Here is a 19,040-nt window from a genome sequence, read left to right as displayed (position 1 = left end):
TTCTGAAAAAGCCTCCGAGTCCGCTGATATAGCCTAACCTTTACATAGGCCTACATGCATACAGGATTTCTTTCGTGGTTTCTAGTAGGTTTCTCTGTCTGCAGCATGGCTGGTGGTTGGACGTTCATTCGCCTCTCAATTGCACTCTAGTGGGCCAGCACATTCGTACAGAGTATTTCCCATCTCAATGTGTCCCATCTCAATGTATTGATTGCATTTATTGCTATCTTTTGTTTTTTATAATTTCAAGTTCAGCAGTTTTGGTTCTCAATTAAATATTGAACGATCGCCCTATGCACTCGATCTTTCCGTGTCGCATTCGCTTATGAAGCAGGCCTACACTGATAATCGTTTCCATACACTTTGTGATTTTCCTAGACCGAATAAAAGAATAATCTGTTAAAATTTGTCAATTTGTCAAAATACGATTTGATGATAAGGCTACTTATCTTCTAATTTATCTGGGACTTGCCTATCCATCAGTTTTAATGCAATAACAAACCCTCTCCGTTAGAGGGCAGAAAGCGACCACATAACTTCGACTTGATGACATGCTGGTGAAGTATTAAGTAGCAAAACATCACATGTTTTATGTATTTATTTATTTAATTTAGAAAAAATACCATCTAAGGCCAAGAAACCGGGCCAGAAAAATAGAATGACTTTTTTAAAGAATGTTTCGTGTTCAAGAACAAAAATAGCTGACTTGTAGGTCTGCTATTGAAAACCCATTTAAAACAGAAACACATCAAAAACAACAAAATACACACAAATGTACTTATTGTAAGTCGCTTTGGATAAATGCGTCTGCTAAATGCCCTAAATGTATATGTAAAATACTAATCGTGAGCATTGAAATGAAAGGCATAAACAATGTTTAATGAAAATATATATAATAACATAATATGTAATATTCACAAGCAAACTTGTTGATTGTGTAATCATTTTTAAAATTCCAAATAGTGACATCTAACAAATTCTAAACTCAAGGCATACGTTAAAAGAGGATGCCAAACTTGAAAAATGTGTCAATAAGCCAAATAAATACAAATTACAGATTACATTATTGAGCGTTTAATAAAATGACGTCTTCAGGCCAGAGAGGTGTGGCACAGCGGGCAGAAGTTATATTTGGTGATCTCCGTCTCCATGGCGCAGTGTTTGCACACGGAGCACATCCAGAACTGAAACTCTTGGATGGGCCGTCCCGTCACGATACATGTCGGCAGCTTTCCGTCCGGCCTGTCGGGGGGACAGACGTAGAGTGGGTAAGCGACGACGGACCGCTGGACGTACCGTGAGTTTGATGAAAGGGACATGTCTGACCTCTGCAGAAGAAACTGCATCGCTCTGATTATAAAGTGTTCTCATTCGTTATTTCCTTTGTAATCAAACAGTGACATCCGCTTTCATTAGATAATGAACAACAGATTATTATGCATTATTAGACTCTGCAAAATACAAAAGAAGATCCTCCCAAAAGAAGGGAAAGAGAATTGTGTTCACGTAACGTGTTTTGATCAAGCACAGAAGTGACACAAGCGCGGACAAAGATACTTCCGTAAACTGGCCCAATATTCTGGCAACAGTGTCCAGGCTATTATCCTCATCCTCTTTGTGCACAGGCTGGTCTCAAGCACCTGACCTACATTACGTTAAGCCCTTAGTTGGCCCCAACAGCCCAGCTTGATTGGTTCGGCATTATTAATAAGAAATGTTTTGTCGTTATTGTCGATACATAAGCATCATGTAGGAGCTACGATATATATAATTGATGCAGAATAAAAAGCAATATCAGGTAAAGTTACCTGCTTTTTTCCCTGTTTATTTTTTACTCCAAGTAAGTTGCTGCAGTTGTTTTTCTCCCCCAAAAACGAACCCCCCTAAACTAAAAGCTTGAGATTGCCCTCTGCCGGCTCACCCCTCGGGGGCGCTGTGGAGCTCCAGGGTGCGGCTGTCCTTGGGGCTGTGCTTGGTGAAGATCTCAAAGGCCAGGTCCTCGTACTGCTGCCTCTGCTCGGCCTCCAGGCTGTCCAGGCTCTCCAGCTTCATGAAGGCCTGGGAGCAGGTGTAGAAGGCCCTGCTGGCCGCCGAGCACACCGCCAGCAGGGAGTAGATCTCCACCGCCGGGATCGTGTCCTCGTAGTCCCGGAGGTGGAGGGCTGCGGGGGGGGGTGGGGGGGGGGCACAGTTAAAGCTTCACCATGTCATGTGGTTGAGTTTGCTGCCCCCTAGAGGTTTGAAGTAATCCACCGCGGAACACCATGTCCAAAAACGGGAGCACGGTATAACCTTTGGATAGCAAGACTAAAAAGAAACATCTAGCGAAGTGGATTAGATGAGAAGCAATAATATAAATATAACCTTGCTATGGAAGCTAGCAAATGAGCAAGGGCGCAACTGTTGCCAGCTGGTTGCTGAACTGCCATCGCTCAGTCCTATCCCTCAATCTGATTGCACAATAAACATTTTCTAACCATTTTTCTCCATTCACCTGAGCGGCTGTGCCGTTTTCACGGTGTTCACCCGAACACGCATTACTCTTTCATCTGAACCCCGATCCCTCGTCCGCGTCACAATACGGTACACAACCCGGCTCACAGCGCAGGCCTGCTGACGTTGCACGGGCCTCCGTCGGCATGGTCTCGCATCCTCACCGCGGCCCACCTACCGGTCCGCACGGCGTCTTCCATGTGCCCGTCAATCAGCTGCCTCTGGGCCAGCAGGAAGAAGTGGTAGGCCTGGGCGCCGCGCCAGGGGTTGTCCACCACGCGGTTGTCGGCGGGCGTGGCGTCTTCCTCTAAGAGCCCGTCCAGCGCCGACGTGGCCTTAAAACCCCCAGAGGGCGGCTCACTGTTAGTGCTGCGTTAGTTAACAGTGGGTGGAGACTGTGCAGTCATATGAAGGAGGGGTTCAGACAGTCAAAGGGATAGACAGTCTAACCCTAACCCTTTTCATGTGTCGTAGGGTATACATATCCACCTGCTAAATGTCCACATGTGCTTACATCCTAATTGTGCTTATCGCTAATTTCTGAAGGGTGAGGAATCTAAACCAACCTCCAACACGTGCAGAACCTAGAATGAGTCTCAAAGACGTGACGGGGAGCTTGTGGTGAAACGGGAGGAGAGCGAGCAGTGACCCAGGGGCGTTCCCTGCCATGTATGTACCTCCGACTTGCTCCCCTTGGCCTTGGTGAGCTGGGAGGTCTTGACCTGCTCGTGGTGGTCGTTGGCCAGCAGCGCTGCCAACACGTACAGCTTCTTCACCCTCAGTGGCCTGCTCCTCTTCTTGGCCTCCTCACCTGCAATCTGGGAGGTAGATTCCCCCCCGCCCCCGGGGAGAGAAGTTAAATTTCCTGCCACGTCTTCAGCTTCTCCCCACAGACTGTGCTGAGCTGCAGGGAGCTAGCTCTAGGATTGCTTTGTGCCAAGTGAGTAAATACGGAAAGGCGGATTGAAACTACTTGAGGATTTGACTGATTCGTCACTCTCTGGATAGTGGGAATGCAGACAGACAACAGGATAAGGCAGATGATTCATGCAAACAAACGGGAAACCTGGAGGAGGTGAACGAAAGGACAGGTCGAAGGGAGAGACAGATCACTAGAGCTGCAGGGAACTGAGGTTCTCCACAGAGGGCCAAGTTTACCGTTTCTCAGAGTACAAAGTGTACTCAAAGTGAAAAAAATGGCCAATTTGGAAATTGCATACTTTACACATTAAATTTAAATATGAATCGAAATATAAATGATCTTATTCAGTGTCATAAATAAACAGAACATGAACAAGGAAACGGTCTCAATGGCGTTTACTTCACCGAATATAATAAATGCATTTTGTATGAGCGCTGCCCTGAAGAAGGCGTCCTACCGTGAACATGAGCTTGGCGGCGTCCAGGAAGTGGTGGGCCTTGCGGTAGAGCTCCACCGCCTCCAGGGTCTTGTTCTTCTCCAGCAGATGAGACGCGTACTTGGCCAGCAGGGACTTGATCTCCTTCATGTTGTAGGACTTGGCCAGCTCCACCGCTTTGTTCCACTGCGGGAGCGCACAACACGATGCGTTGACATGTGCGACAGACACACAACGTTCACGCTCACCACACAGATTGTAAAGTGTGCAGCGTTGTGAGTTAGTAAGGGGGGGAGGGGGGGGATATCAAACGAATAATAATAATATATATAATAAATAATAATATATTAGAAACTGTTCTTCAGGCTGAATGAGTGTTCAGAATACCGTCATTTAAAATCTCTAAACAAATGACACGCAATATTTGAACAACTACAAACCTGTTTTAATCCAGTATTGCTGAAACATGTTTGTGTTTGTTTATTGCATCCTGTGTGGTGTATTTCAAAGGACGAGAGAAACGTCAGAATGTCCTCCCGATTACAATGATACTGACAGTTAGAGAGAGCATCCTGCTCATTTTGTGGTCAACAGAAGAGAACATTATCACAGCAAGACCCCATACCGATTTAGCTTCCTCTGTTTGCCTAATAACGGCCTAGCTGTGCTCTGAGCAACAGCCAGCTGTGGCCACAGCCTCACAATGGAGGTAGCAATCGGCAATTGGTATAACGATGTAGGTCCTCTGAGGTTAACCGATAACATATCCTCTCAATGCAAAGCATAGGCTCTATTATTTATGATTTACTATTCATCATGAAAATGTTATGCATTATATGAAATGAAAGCAAAATAAGAACGATTTTTAAAAAATTAAATAAAGAATATGAGGTCATTGAAAGATCAATGATTCAAGGAGAATTCGCCTACTTTAATGTAAAACATCTTGCACGGTACATACAATAATCACAACCCATACATGTATACAGGGGAGCCGACGGCCGTGGGACAGCGGCGTGGTCACGGCTCACCTGGTTGAGATGCACGCACACGTCCACCGCAGCCTTGGGCTGGCTGCACCGCAGGTAGGCCTTCACCGCCTGGTTACACAAGCCCACGGTGACAAACATCTGGCCAATGTCCTGCCACACACACACACACACACACACACACACACACACACACACACACACACACACACACACACACACACACACACACACACACACACACACACACACACACACACACACACACACACACACACACACACACACACACGTTTAAACACATGTTTAACACTGTGAAGTAAAGGAAAGCACTTCTATGTAATGGCAGAACTGCTGGGGGAAGAGACGGCACAGAGTCTGAAAGCAGGACAGCAAGGGGTGTGGATACACCATGTTTCCTGGTTGGTTACGGAGATATTCTACTGAAGAAGAACGAATTTGTGTGTGCTTTGAGTCAGAAGTGTATTTCTACAGTGGCTACAGTTTTTACTCTTTTTGCCGAGTTTACTTTCCACTTTTAATAGCTAATTACAAGCTTAAAGATCCCGCTTCCAGCAACATGAATGGTCGAAACAAATATGAAGCGAAATAAAAATAAACAGTTTACCCAGAGTTTAGCATGTCTGCCATCAAACTTTAGATTAGTAAAACACATTTTAGATGATGAGTAATCCGAAATCGAATTTGTGAGATTACATATTAAGACAGATAGATACATAGAGGGATTTTTAAACAAAAAAGAGTTGGTGGATAGATCAAATGACACAATTCTGGACATACAGTATGTCACATCAAATTGTCTGTAACTCAACACAAGAATAGCAGATCCTCCATGCGTTGTACATAGTCCAACTAAAACAGTTCTGCAGCTCACTGGTAGCAGTTTGTGGTTCTCGGGCAGGGAGACGCAGAGTTTCTCCAGGCCGTCATAATCCTCCAACATGTAGTAACACTCGGCCAACCGCTCCTGGTTCCGTCCCCGTAGGTAGTACTGCAATGCGTTCTGCCTGGAAGGAGCAGCAACCAAAAGTGCGTCTCACTCTTAGTCATGCCCAGCTGAACGTGAATATTTGTATGATGAAAGTCCAGAGACTCCTAGACCCTTTGGCAATGCCCCAGCCCCTTATAAGATCACCATCATCAGACAGTAAGTGGTAAACGTGTCGTGTTTGTCACTATGTTCAGCTGAAAGTCTTTTTTTTTTTCCCTCTAAAGAAAACAACAAATTCAACCAGCTCAACCTAGTTCTTATACCTAGCTTTTATCCAAAGAGACTTACAAAAAGCACATTCGTCAGAAGAAAGAGAAAGAACAATATATCACTGTCGGTACAGTAAAGATATTCATAGAAACAGGTGCCAAGCACTAACGATTGCTGGGTTAACCCGTTATAAGATATAAGTACTATTGATTGTTAAGTGCCAGCACCCCCCTCCATACCACTTCTGCCGGTCAGCAAAGTAGTCTCCGATGGCGTTGTGGGCCTGCTCCAGCAGCGCGTCGTCAGAGTCCCCCGAGCCCGTGGTGAGCAGCTGGAGCACGCGGAACCAGTCACCCAGCTTGATCCGAAGGCTGATGGCCAGGTCCCTGCACACACACAAACACAGGCACGCACAGGCACGCACGTGCACACACAAGTTGTGGTTTTAATTAAAGTCAATTTAACCGCATTTACCAGTTGACAAAAGTAACCAATTTACAAGGTGATGACTTGTCAGCAATGGCTTTGGAATCAGAATAAAATGTACTTTGTTGTCGACCATGGTTCCTCACATGGATCGACCAAAAAGGTCATCCAATCCTTTGGGGGGTTTTTTCTACTAGCATTTAAAGAAAGTACACACATTCCCGTACATACTTCCGTTCACACCCTCCGTCTTCCAAGTTGAACCCCCTCGGTCGTCTCCATAGATGTGACGGTGAGGTTGAACCCTCACCATCAGCACCCCTCCCCTTACGGTGCAGACGTGCACCGCAGGTGACGCACGTACAGACGTCCCCTGGTGTGTTTTGGTACGTTCAGTCACCTGCGGTCCATGTCCAGGTACATCCGCTCTGCCTCCTCGAAGCAGCTGAAGTAGGCCGCCACCTCGGCCTTCTTCATGGCCTCGCTCTGGAGCTTGGCCAGCCTCTTGACCAGCTCGATGCCCTGGTAGTCCTTGCAGTGGACGAAGGCCTGCTCGGCCGTCTTCATGTCCAGCTGCTGGAGGGCCGCCTCCGCCAGAAGTCGCCTGGGGGGGGGGCACAGCACCAAGAGGATCAGTCAATATGAATCTCTTCATGACAATATGTAAAAATAAAAAATTAAATGATATGAAGCATATTTCATATCCCATCGTAGTCGAAAATCTGGATGACTGTTCATGCCCTTAAGCGATCACGATAGCACGATTGAATTATCTGTACTTCTGTTTCTGTGGCAGGTGTCCTAGAGTGGGGTTGTCGTTCAGTCAACGGCATGCAGCTGACCTGATGCTGCCCAGGTATCAATATGATGATAATGATGATTCTTTTTTGATGATTCTTTTAATGACAACACAGCCAGGCTGGTGGAATTTGTTTTCAGCACAGCTCCTTGGTATATGAGAGCTGTCTCACTGCAGGCTCCTCTTCCAGGACACTGATGTCAAATCATTGGTATTTGCATCCTACACTGCCCTCGAGGTCAATTCATTCTGTGTATTTGTGTATTTGATGAGCAGTAACCCAGCCCGTAAGAGGCCTGCCAGCGTTCAGTGTGAGTCTTTATTTTCAGATGATTTTGTAAAGATCTGGTAAAGACCTATTAGAGATTTGTGAGATTTGTAACCGCACAGAAACCCTTTCTCACAGAGCAGTTCAACTAGAGTATAGAGCATTAGCATCATCCATTCATGTGTTCAGCAGCTGTTGGACGACGCTTCAGAGAATTCTTCTGAGCTTTGGGCACGGATGGCCGGGGGTGGCGGTGGCTCTAAGTATTTGGAGGGCGGGTGTGAGAGCTGAAGAGGCACCCAGAGGGCTCCCTCCACCGGCGACATCACTCGGGCCGCTGCCCCTCTCCGTCTCGCCACTGACGCCACCGGCGCCGCACGGCGGAACGCGTGTCCCAGAGTACCGGTAGCCGTGGCGGCGATTATTTTAGTATTCCTCATTTTTTTTAGGGAACGAATACTTAATTGGAGACACAACCGTATTTGGTAGACAAAGAAAAGAGTTCCTGCTTTTTCCACCCCTTAGGCCCCGCGCGCGCGCGCGCGCACACACACACACACACACACACACACACACACACACACACACACACACACACACACACACACACACACACACACACACACACACACACACACACACACACACACACACACACACACACACACACACACACACAGAGCTTCTATGATGAATGGTACGTCCGTAACACATCCCCCTGTATTGCTAGCCCGGCGGCGATGTTGTACCAGAGTCTGGGGTGCGGGTTGTCCTCGATGAACAGCGAGGCGTCTTTGATCCCCACTTTCTCTATGAGGGCGCGGCTGTCCCTCAAGGAGCGGATCTCAAAGTTGATGAGGTAGTCCTTGTTGGGCATCTCTGGTTCCTGCAAGGGGATCACATTTACACACGGCCATAATAGCGGACTTCCTTAACCAACTACTGAGGCTTAGTTCCATGGCTAACTTCCCTAGCTAGGTTCCCTAACTTGCTTCCCTAACGACTAGTTTCAGCGATACTCTTTAGAGTTTCTGCCCTGCTGTTGATTGACACATTACTTAATACTCAATTCATCCACATCGTGTTGAACACAGAACTTATTTCCGCACGATTCCGATAATAGACTTTTACCTTCATGATCTCGTCGAGCAGGACGGATTTGATCTCCAGATCCTCAAAGTTGCAGATGTATCCAGATGTTTGAATGGGTTCCTGGTTTTAGAGAGAGAATAGATCAAATGTTGGAATCACATTTTACTACAGACATTGTACAACGAATAACGAAATCCGTTATAGTTATTAGGATCATTGCTATGAATATAATTCCAATTATCATAAATAAAAAACGAAATTGGGCTAGCGGAAGCTTCAGTCTGCAGAATATTTCCCACAATGCAAAGAGACTGCATACGAGTACGAGCAGTAGGAGAATGTCTTCCACCACGGTGGGACCAGCGCCCCCTCACCTCGGGGTCCAGGTTCCGGAAGACGTACATCCGGGTCTTCTCCATCATGGAGAACAGGTCCGGGTTGTCGTTGGCCCACTTCATGTCCCAGACGTCCTTGCGCTCGAACTTGGAGGGATCTCCGGCCGCGGCGCTGGCCCCGCCCCCCCGCCCCCCCCCCGGGGCTGTCTGTGGGGGGGCGGTGCGCCTCCACGTCCAGCAGGGTCAGCACGCCGGCGACGTCGATGACCGCCAGGCGACTGAGGTCAACAGAGGTCAACAGAGGTCAACAGAGGTCAACTCATTTCGGTTCACGTCAAAAGGGAGTCTGTTTGCACCTTTTAGCTTGACGGAGCCTCGGTTGGAAACAGAATGTATTTAACGTTGTCCGCTTGGGTAAGCAAACACAGTTACCACTACGAGTAGAATGGCTCGACAGCTCAGTATAAAAAGAGAAGATGTATAAATAGAGAACGGCATTTAACGGACATTATCAAAATACTTCTTGTGGTAGTTCAGGGTAAATCACCATTGTCGAGCTGTTTGCATACCTGGAATTGCAGTTCAAGGACAGATGGTAGGCCCTGTTGTTCAGAGTGTACTTCTGGACCAGGACTATGTTAGGGAGGGTGTATCTGTGCACGGTGCCAGACTCACGGCCCTTTGAAATCGGACAATCACAGTAAATCACACAGGACTACATCGCAATCTACACAAGAGTGGCATCGTAAACACTTGGTCATGTGGTGGAATAACTATATATTCCATTAGATATTCAGAAGAGCGCATGAGCGTACGTACCAGCAGGAGTGTCTTATCGGTCGCAGTAATGCAGCAGATGGGATCTCGCGTCGCCTGCATTGGAATTAAAAAGCAGTATTTCAACTACAGTATAGTATATCCTCTACAGTATTTGTTTTATCTATTTTATTCCCCTTTGTTCCTCAATGTTTTAGTCCATTGTGCTGTGTGTTTGTCCTCCATGCTTTAGTCCATGTGTCGTTTCTCCCCTTCCATCTAAAGGACCACAATGGAAACAAGCCTTTGGGCTTTATTGTGTTTTTTTATCCTTTTGAACACTTTTGTTAATTGTTGTTCAATAAAGTTTTCATTTTCATATAACCAATGGTGGAAAGGAATGCTAAAAAATACTCCAGATTCTCCAAAAATACTGAAATCGTTTTTTAGGAGAATCTGTAGTTGAAAGAACAAACATTTTCACTACCACAAAAAAGAATGGTCTTATAATGCTAATGGATTATCCTTACAGACCTACATACTGTTTCTTTATGAGATATAGTTTTTTATCAACTTTAGTTGATATAACATGTTCACAGGTCTTTTGTGCGCTCTGTCGTAGGCTGTTTGTGGCTCCACTAACACACTGTAAACCGCTGCCACGTAGAAGCGACACAATGTGTTCTCATTAAGGGCGCCACAGGGGGACGACCAGAGGGAGGGGGAGTCTCGCTCGCGTGGAACAACTTGCCGTCCTGTGTTAGGTTCAAAAAAAAAAAAAATCAAAAGACAGAGCGAGCTCACTGTGAAGGCTGAGGTGTAGTCCAGCCCTCCTCCTCCTCCGCTCTCCCCCCCGGCACTGGACGGGGCGTTGTCGATATGGTACAGTCTGGACAGAGAGGCGAGACGGGACAAACCAATGAGACAGAGAGAGGGGAAATCATCATCGACAACAGTGGAAGGCTGTGTTTGTGTGTGTGTGGCTGGATGAGTGGGGAAATGGAGGGTGGAGGCGGTGGGAGGGAGGGGGGGGGGGGGGTGGTGTTTGGCATAGGTGGCAGGAGCCCCCTGGCAGAACCCTGGGCCCGGGCCCCTGGGGGGGGGGGGTGTGATCCATTCAGCCCCATGAATGGCTCCTCTTCTCCCCGCCCTACCGTCAGTGTGTAAACATCAGCGGTGGCGGTGGGAGGCAGGGTCAACGGGACGGCAGCAGGCAGCCGAGCAGTCGGGGAACGCACCCGAGTGTCCGGGACCACTGCAGCGATCTTGCCTGCCTGTCACTTTCCACACCGCGCAGGGGGTGTGTGTGTGTGTGTGTGTGTGTGTGTGTGTGTGTGTGTGTGTGTGTGTGTGTGTGTGTGTGTGTGTGTGTGTGTGTGTGTGTGTGTGTGTGTGTGTGTGTGTGTGTGTGTGTACGATGATACTGTTTCTCTACCATTTTACAAAACGTACCTACGAGGATTTGTGAATTTCTACTGTCATGCTCCCTGTGTGGTAGTATTTTGCACTTTTAAATTAATATAAATTTTAAAATAAAAAAATATAAAATTAAATGAATACTTTTTTACATCAATTTTCACCACTTGGTACTTCCTGTTTTAGTCTTTTGGTCACTGTCTTTTCTATTATTTTCACTCGATTTTCCATGTATTTGCCGTGGCAAAGAGAGTCTTGATTGAGTCGATTGAGCTTCTATGTATAAATACCGTCGGGAGTGCATTGAGTTTGCGGTGCGTTCCTGTCTGAGCCTCACCGTTCTCTGCCCTCCTTCCTGGTCCTGGTCACCTGGTTGATCTCCAGGGCGGTCAGCTTCTTGGCCACGCGGTACTGCCACGTGTAGAAGGCCTCCTTGGACGCTGCGATGACATGTGTCTTGGTCATGGTGACGTAGAGCGGATCTGAGCCAGGAGAGCGGAGGGAGAGAGAGGTTCAGGACAGGGTCAAAGGGAAGGACAGAGCAGCCTAGAGTACGGATTGATCCATCGCTTTGATACTGAAGGCTGATAGAACTGCTGCTCACGCATGTTGCGTTTGCTGAACTAGGTCATGTGGGCTTTATACTTTTTCCTTTTGGAGGTTGAGTTGTGTGTTTGGGTTGTCTCTGAAATTGAGCTTATATTTGTCTTGTCTTATGTTCTTTTATTATTTCAACTCGCTGCTTCAATTCAGATTTGTACTGTGAATCAACTCAAACTTAATTCACGTACCATTATGATCCTTGAATACTTCAGCAACTAACCAGTCCAAAGTTTTTTTCATGTGTCCCATTTCCTAGGGCATGACTAATAGATAGAACATAAATGACAAAGTCCTTTATTGGTTGTTTTATCTATTTTATTAACTATTGTTAATTGTTGTCCTGTGTATGTATTTTATTGCTATTTCTATTATTAGCGTATGTTGTGTCACTGTTGTACTTGGTTTTTACTGTTGTCTTATGCTGCTGGCTGCACTACAAATTGCCCTCCGGGGACAATAAAGATCTCTTGACTTGACTTGACTCTTGAAAGTCATCCGGTTTGAACTGATTCTTTACCTCTTTGTGTATATAGACAGCCTGTGACATTGGTGTGGCCATGAAGGCCTTGTTAAGCCACAGAGAGGAGCGATCTTACCGGTAAGACCCTCCTCCTGTTTATTTAGCATGATGCCATGATGTATGGCGGCTGTACAGCCCACCCTGCCATTTACATCAAATTTCCAGATCTGGCCGTCGCCAGCGGTAACAGAGCAAACATTTCACCAGGGTCATGGAAAAGGAATGCAGAATGTCTGTGCGAGATTTAAACATGGTCGCTGAAGGATGGAAAGGATAGAGTCATGGAAGCACAAACTTGAGGATTGAGGCACGTTTGCTACTGAAACTTTATGGAGGGCAGAAACATGTACGGACATTCTGGCAAATACCAACTACCGACCAACTCACCGATATCAATGTACTTGGAATCCAAAGGTGTCCCGATGGAGTTGCACAGGACTAGCACGTACTGTAACAGAGGCATGCATGGACACGTTAGCCCCACACACGCTGCCGCTGTGAATCCTCCTTAATGTTAGCCGGGTTGGGCTGAGTGTCATTAGTAGTGGTTTGTACATTACCCTGGCCCGACCACCCGACTCTATCTCAGTGTCCTCCTTGGAAGCGATAAGTCAGAAAAGAAACAGCCAGCAAGACATGCAAGAGAGTTAATGTGATCCAGAAGGTTGTTATCTCCACCGTAATGTGTCTCATAGAGGCCTACTACATGCATAAAGTATGGGTGATATTGACTAAATCACAACAGCACAATATATTTGTTATCAATATACAATTTACAACATAAATGGGTTTACGGCCTGAGAACAGTTGTTGAAGAGATTATTAGTAATAGATCAAGTGAGGGAGGGACATGCATTTGAGTCACTAACAATTAAACATGCAAAGAATAAACTTCAATCATCGTGTGTGTGTGTGTGTGTGAGCATGTGTGTGTGCAAGTGTGCGTGTGTGTGTGCATGTGTGCATGTGTGCGTGGGAATGATTGCGTGCGTGTGCGTGTGTGTATACCTGGGGGTGGTTCTCGTCCGCCTTGGTGGCCAGGATGCAGAAGTCTCCCGAGGTGGTGATGGACAGCAGGCTCTTGACGTACTTGATGAACTTCTCGTTGTTCTTGGTGTCCCAGAAGACCACGCAGTACTCCTGCCTCTCCGGCTTGGTGTAGGCGTACACCACAGTGCTGGAGCAGTACCCCCACTGAGAGGGAGGGAGTGAGTGAGTGAGTGAGTGAGTGAGTGAGAGATAGAGATAGAGAGAATATAGAATAAAGACATAATGCTCACGGTATTGTAAGATGCTTAGGATAAAAGCATTCCCCTCGTGGCATGTACTATAGTATAGGCCTTTATCTACATGATGTTGATGTGTACCTTATAATCTGGCCTAATGTTGGCGAAGTAGATGTAGGAGTCCACAGCCAGGCCGATACGCAGCCCCCCGCCCTCCCACGCCACCGCCGTCATCTGCTTGCCCGGCACCTTTAGAGTTCTTAAGTGCTGTTCCATCACAACAACAAACAGAAGGTCAATATTTAATACACCTTTGAAAGTCAGAAAATCTTAGTGTTGATCGCACGTACGGTTTCAATGAAGGAGGGCAGAAAAGATGGAAGGAAAAGATGGAAGGCAGGAAGGACGGAAGGATACAATGAAGGATGGAGGGATGGAAGGATAAAAGGAAAGACGGAAGGAAGGAGAGAAAGGCGAGCCTGCTTGATAAAAACCACGAATAAGCAGGAAAAACAAAACAATACAACAGGCGTCTAGCATACCTCTCCAAAGGGTGTGTAGAACTGGACCGCGTTGATCTCCTTATCAGACCCGGAGGCCCGGAGCGAGCCCCCCACAGCCAGCACGCTGCCGCTTTGGTTCCACTGGATGCTCACCACGTTCATCAGCGTGTCTATGTACACCGGGTCTGGGGGAGCAACGCAGCGACCGCCCCTTAAGGACTCATTCTGACTAGCCTCGTCAGACCATCCTGACCTCACCCATTCTGTTTCTCTCTGCAGATCGGTCAGGCCCAGAGGCCGTTGAAGGCCAAATGAGAAAGACAATGGTGGCGCCAGAGGAAGGCATAGGAATCAATCAGAACGCTATTTTGCTATCAGAAATAGACTGAATAACCATTTTAAAGATTAACAGAAATCTGCAAGGAAGGCTTTTCTCAGAGGAGATGTTTTTTGTCTTTACTTCCTTACGGAATTGACAAGAGCCAAGAGAGCCAGAGCATCACCTAGTTATTAAATCGGATCGGCTTATCTAAACAACGCAATTCTGCGCCCATATTGAAAATCAATCACCGCCCAGCAGAGGCCAGACTCCAATATATTGTGAAAAGCAAACTCGGCTATCTGGATGGTCTCACAGGGGCTTAAACTACATCAGCGGGGGGGATTTCCCTCCTTCACATTTCCTTTGCTTACTTTCGTCATTCTCGTAGCGCATGATCTGGCAGCGGCCGTTGTCGAAGCAGATGGCCAGGCAGGGGCAGTCGGGCTCCACGTAGCCTTCGGCGCCGGCGTACCAGTGGATGCCCGCGATGCTGATGGCTCCGTTCACATTGTTCAGAAAGCCCACCGTCATCTTTACCTGCGGTACGAAGGAGGGGGAAGAGATGTCTGTCTAATCTACGGCAACAGAGGAAACTGGACCGGATATGGTATGGAGAGTTCAGCAGAGTGACGGGGTTAACCCTAGCCCTAACTCAGTGGGTGCATTTGGAATCATTTAAACTTAAGATGATCATTTCACGTGATATTGACACTCTATTCATTTGAATTGAAGTTAAAGTTTCAGTTTGAATGTAATATAAAGAGAGGCAAAACATCAACTTGTATCACCGCATTATTGCGTGAAACCAATGAAATTGAAACCAATGATGGACAAACAATGACATGGACTTCATCGCAACGGTTCAACTCAGTAGCACAGGGGGTAGCAAAGGCCCTGCCCACAAACCAGCTTGTCTTTTTAGCAACAAACTCGACAAACTCGACAACAAACTACAGCACATCCAGCATGACGACCATGATTCTGTTGCTGTTTCCTGGTTAACGGGAGAGGGGACTCACTATGAAGTTGCCCTGGTTGTCGTAGATGTGCACCTCTCCGTTGGCCATTCCGTACAGCAGGATTTTGCTGTCAGGTGACCAGGCCACATGGGCCAGCTGAATGCCTTTCAGCTCCTTACCCCAAATCCGGTTACCTAATAAATACATGAAATCACTCATTTGATTCATTAGAAAGTCTACATTACAAAACTACAGAAAATGCTCTGTTGTGCACATTGTCACAACACGAACTCTGCCCTTTGTCCACTGTGTGAACTTCTAACAAAGCCTTAGCTCTTTGTGTTTGCTAAGCCCACCAAGGGGCTTAAAGATTCGTGATTTCAGGTTAGATCCAGTCTAAATAAATCAAAATTATAAACACTCCTTACTCCTCCCACTCCCTACTCCCTACAAACACTGCCAACCATCGAAATGCGAGGCATGCTAATATAACGTCATGATATTTCTCTACACTGTTAGAGAGTGTGAGCAAATTGACCTAGATCAGTGTAGCATTAAAGTTATCGACATCATGACAAAATGTGTTTCAAAGCACACGTAAAAAAGAAAAATGCATTATGTACCGTTAACATCAGGGATCAAATGATACTAAAGCCGGGCTCCACTGACTCACTTTTATCTAAGCATTATATCGTGTCTGGTAGCGTTTCCCCATTCCTTTCTTGTAAGGCAGTGGGGGACGAGCTCCAGTTTTCCTACCGTCCACTGATCCCACGATGACGGCCCCGTCTTCGTACACGATGCAGATCTTCTGGCCGTCGGCGTTCCAGCTCATGCTTCTCACCACCGACTTGTTCCTGTTGTTGATCATCTCCTCATACCACGAGCCTTGGCGGCAGAACAACAATCACTCAATGGATCGGACATTAGTCTTTAGATGTGTCGTTTTTTTATATGATGATTTTATTAAATCTTACCTTTGTACAGCATCCACACGATGATGAGCCCGTTCTGGTCACTGGTTGTCAGCTTCTGGTACTGTTCGTTCCACGTGACCACTTGCACTGCACCTGTGTGTGTGTGTGTGTGTGTGTGTGTGTGTGTGTGTGTGTGTGTGTGTGTGTGTGTGTGTGTGTGTGTGTGTGTGTGTGTGTGTGTGTGTGTGTGTGTGTGTGTCCGCACGTGCATGTGTGCGTACAGGTGTAAAAAACGTGAAATCGGTCAATGCCGTTTCAGTTTTCAATTCATTCAACTTCAACTTTTGGAATGACTGAATGAATGTGTGTGGAGTGAAACACATACACATGCATCCATAGACCTATGGATAAATATACTAAGAAGCAGAACTGATCCATTATTTGATGAGCGCATGACTTACCACTGTGTCCCTCCAGAGTCTGGTTCATTGACAGATTACTGGGTGCGGCTAGGCCTTTGAGTTTTGCATCATCTGTTGAGAATGCACCACAGATTTAGATGCTGAAACACATGATATGACAAACCATGTTGTGAAATGGACAACCGCATGGTACACTAGATTAGACGCACTAGATGGCCTCACACGAGAAGCCTTATCTCAGCAATATACAGTACATACTGCCACTAGCACGTACACGCACACATTTCAATTTAGTATTTCACAAGGGAGGATACAGGCCGAGATGTCATATTATTACGGAGGATGTCAGTGCAAAGTTCATGAGGAATCTCTTAAAGTAATCCAAAGTTTTGAGAAAAAAAAAGGTGGAAAAGGGGAGAAAGTTATCATTGAATGTAATCCGTTACTTTTCTGGAGAGGCATCGTTACTTATTTTTATCAAAAAAATGTATGAATAAATCACAAAATGTAATCTGTTACTTTTTCAGAAATGTATCCTTTAAGTGTAAGTGACCCCCAATTCAGCTTGAATTCGAAAAAATGATTTAAAAGAAAATGTTTTGGGTGAGAATACTGAAGGGTGCGTGTTTTACCCATGTTTACAACCCATGTTTACAACCCATGGCAACTTTGTGATATGTTTTAAGTATATGAACATTATAATGAGCAATGTTGCATATGAAATGCACCACACACTGGTGGTATTACACGTTATATTGTAAGTGTCCAAGAAGTATAACCTTCTTTCTGACGCCAAAATCTAAATAAATCAATTTCCAGACAGAGCTCCACACATCCACTCACATTGGGGCATTATGCTAAGTATCCAAGGAGCTAACCCTTTCTTGGAGGCCACTATCAACAACCTCTGCTCAGATGGAGCTCCCCACATCCACACACACCTAGCCACCGTTGTCCCTTGGTCGTGACGTCGAAGTGTATACTAAAACGCACTATCAAACTGGTTAGCAAAACCATAGGAACTTACTCCTGTTTTCTCTAAATGAATGTCTCATTGCAGTATCAGTGATACAATGGAATATATTCCTATGTTAAAGATCATATAAGACATTTCACGTAAAGATTAAAAATATATATTTTTTGGGTTCACACCCTTTAAGTGTGTGTTTTTTTTAATGCGATTATTACTGCCTTTCTACACCGAGGGGCTTATCATGGTGCTGAAGGACAACAAACCAATCTCTGCAGGAAAATAAATCCCTTTATAATGATGTAGGCCTACTACTTTCACAATTGGGTAGACTGACAGATTTATTGGTCTGGGCTCTGGCTTTGGATTTAAAGGCTTTTATGTGCATTCGAAATCAAATCGAGATCAGTAGCTTACTCCTGCGTGCTAGAATCTCCCAAATCGTTGGACCATTGGACCTTCAACAAGTAGCACATCCTACCTGTTTGAGTCTCCAGTTTGAGGACCCTGAGGAGGCCATCGTCCCCTCCACAGGCGATGAAGCCTTGGTCTTTGTTCCAGGAGACACACTTCAGATGTATATTGTTAGGGATCGCGATCTGTGCAGAGGGAGGAGACAGAGCATTACTTGGTGTCTTGGCTTAACGCAAAAGGTGCCTGAGGCGCAGGACACTCACCTTCTTGCTGAGATAGATGAACATGGCGAGTGGTCGGGATGCTGCAGACCCCTCGATCTGACGTAGGCAGGTCACTTAGGGCTGTCGACACTGTTACTCGACGAACTATTTCGATTTATAATAATTATGAGACGAACATTGTCTAAACTTAACTAGGGCTACAAACCCTGGTTGAAAGACCCCGTTAGATGCGCCCAGCAGACTAGGCGTGCGGAGCTAACGCTGGTGCTAATGCACGGAGAGCAGCACTGCAGCGCGTTCACACAGCCGTCTGCAGCCCTTCATATCGCAGCAGGCGCTTTATTGGACGATTTATGTCGATCACATTTAGTAAGATACAAAAGTTAGGCGTTAGCTAATAGCTCTGTGAACTCTCATCAGCTCAGCATTTGGGAGTTCAGATCGGTCTCCCTTGGTAACCGTAAACCGGAAACGGTGCTGTCAGGGCTGTCCTGGGTGTTGTAGTTCTGGTTGGTTTTGCAAATGCCTACAAGTCCCTCAGGGGTTGCATTGCTTTCTTTGACTATACATATTTGTATATATCTAACGAGTCGTTTGTCAAACTAAAATATATTTTAGTTTGTCAAACTAAAAAAATATTTTCCTCTTCCACCTGTTTTTAAAGAATAACCAAATATTTGAACTGGCCACACACACACGCCCAAAACCACAACATTCTTAAATTCCAAAATTGTAATTATCGTGAGAAAATCTGCTTCCAAATATGCTTGAACCAAAGCCACTATCGACACTACACTGCCAATACA

The 19,040-nt window shown here is 46.0% G+C and overlaps 1 protein-coding gene across 1 annotated transcript; it reads right to left on the bottom strand.

The window, feature by feature from the left end:
* Positions 1-954: 954 nt before the first annotated feature.
* Positions 955-18,297, bottom strand: wdr35 (WD repeat domain 35; the record flags this gene model as incomplete). Its single annotated transcript, XM_084481686.1, is given in 29 exon segments — positions 955-1,242; positions 1,922-2,162; positions 2,672-2,828; positions 3,171-3,311; positions 3,873-4,037; positions 4,883-4,993; positions 5,736-5,868; positions 6,302-6,448; positions 6,889-7,092; positions 8,305-8,441; positions 8,687-8,767; positions 9,022-9,183; positions 9,185-9,260; positions 9,552-9,661; positions 9,802-9,855; positions 10,543-10,627; positions 11,492-11,636; positions 12,665-12,725; positions 12,838-12,873; positions 13,286-13,471; positions 13,645-13,770; positions 14,046-14,191; positions 14,700-14,865; positions 15,348-15,481; positions 16,047-16,175; positions 16,265-16,357; positions 16,666-16,737; positions 18,078-18,195; positions 18,274-18,297. Coding segments are annotated over 29 exon segments (3,591 nt in total). The 3' UTR covers positions 955-1,091.
* Positions 18,298-19,040: the final 743 nt, after the last annotated feature.

This window comes from Micromesistius poutassou (assembly GCF_964030765.1).
Source record: "Micromesistius poutassou genome assembly, chromosome: 17".
NCBI classification, from domain to species: Eukaryota; Metazoa; Chordata; class Actinopteri; order Gadiformes; family Gadidae; genus Micromesistius; species Micromesistius poutassou.
Note: the sequence above shows the minus strand (reverse complement) of the source record. Positions and strands in the feature narration are given on the sequence as shown.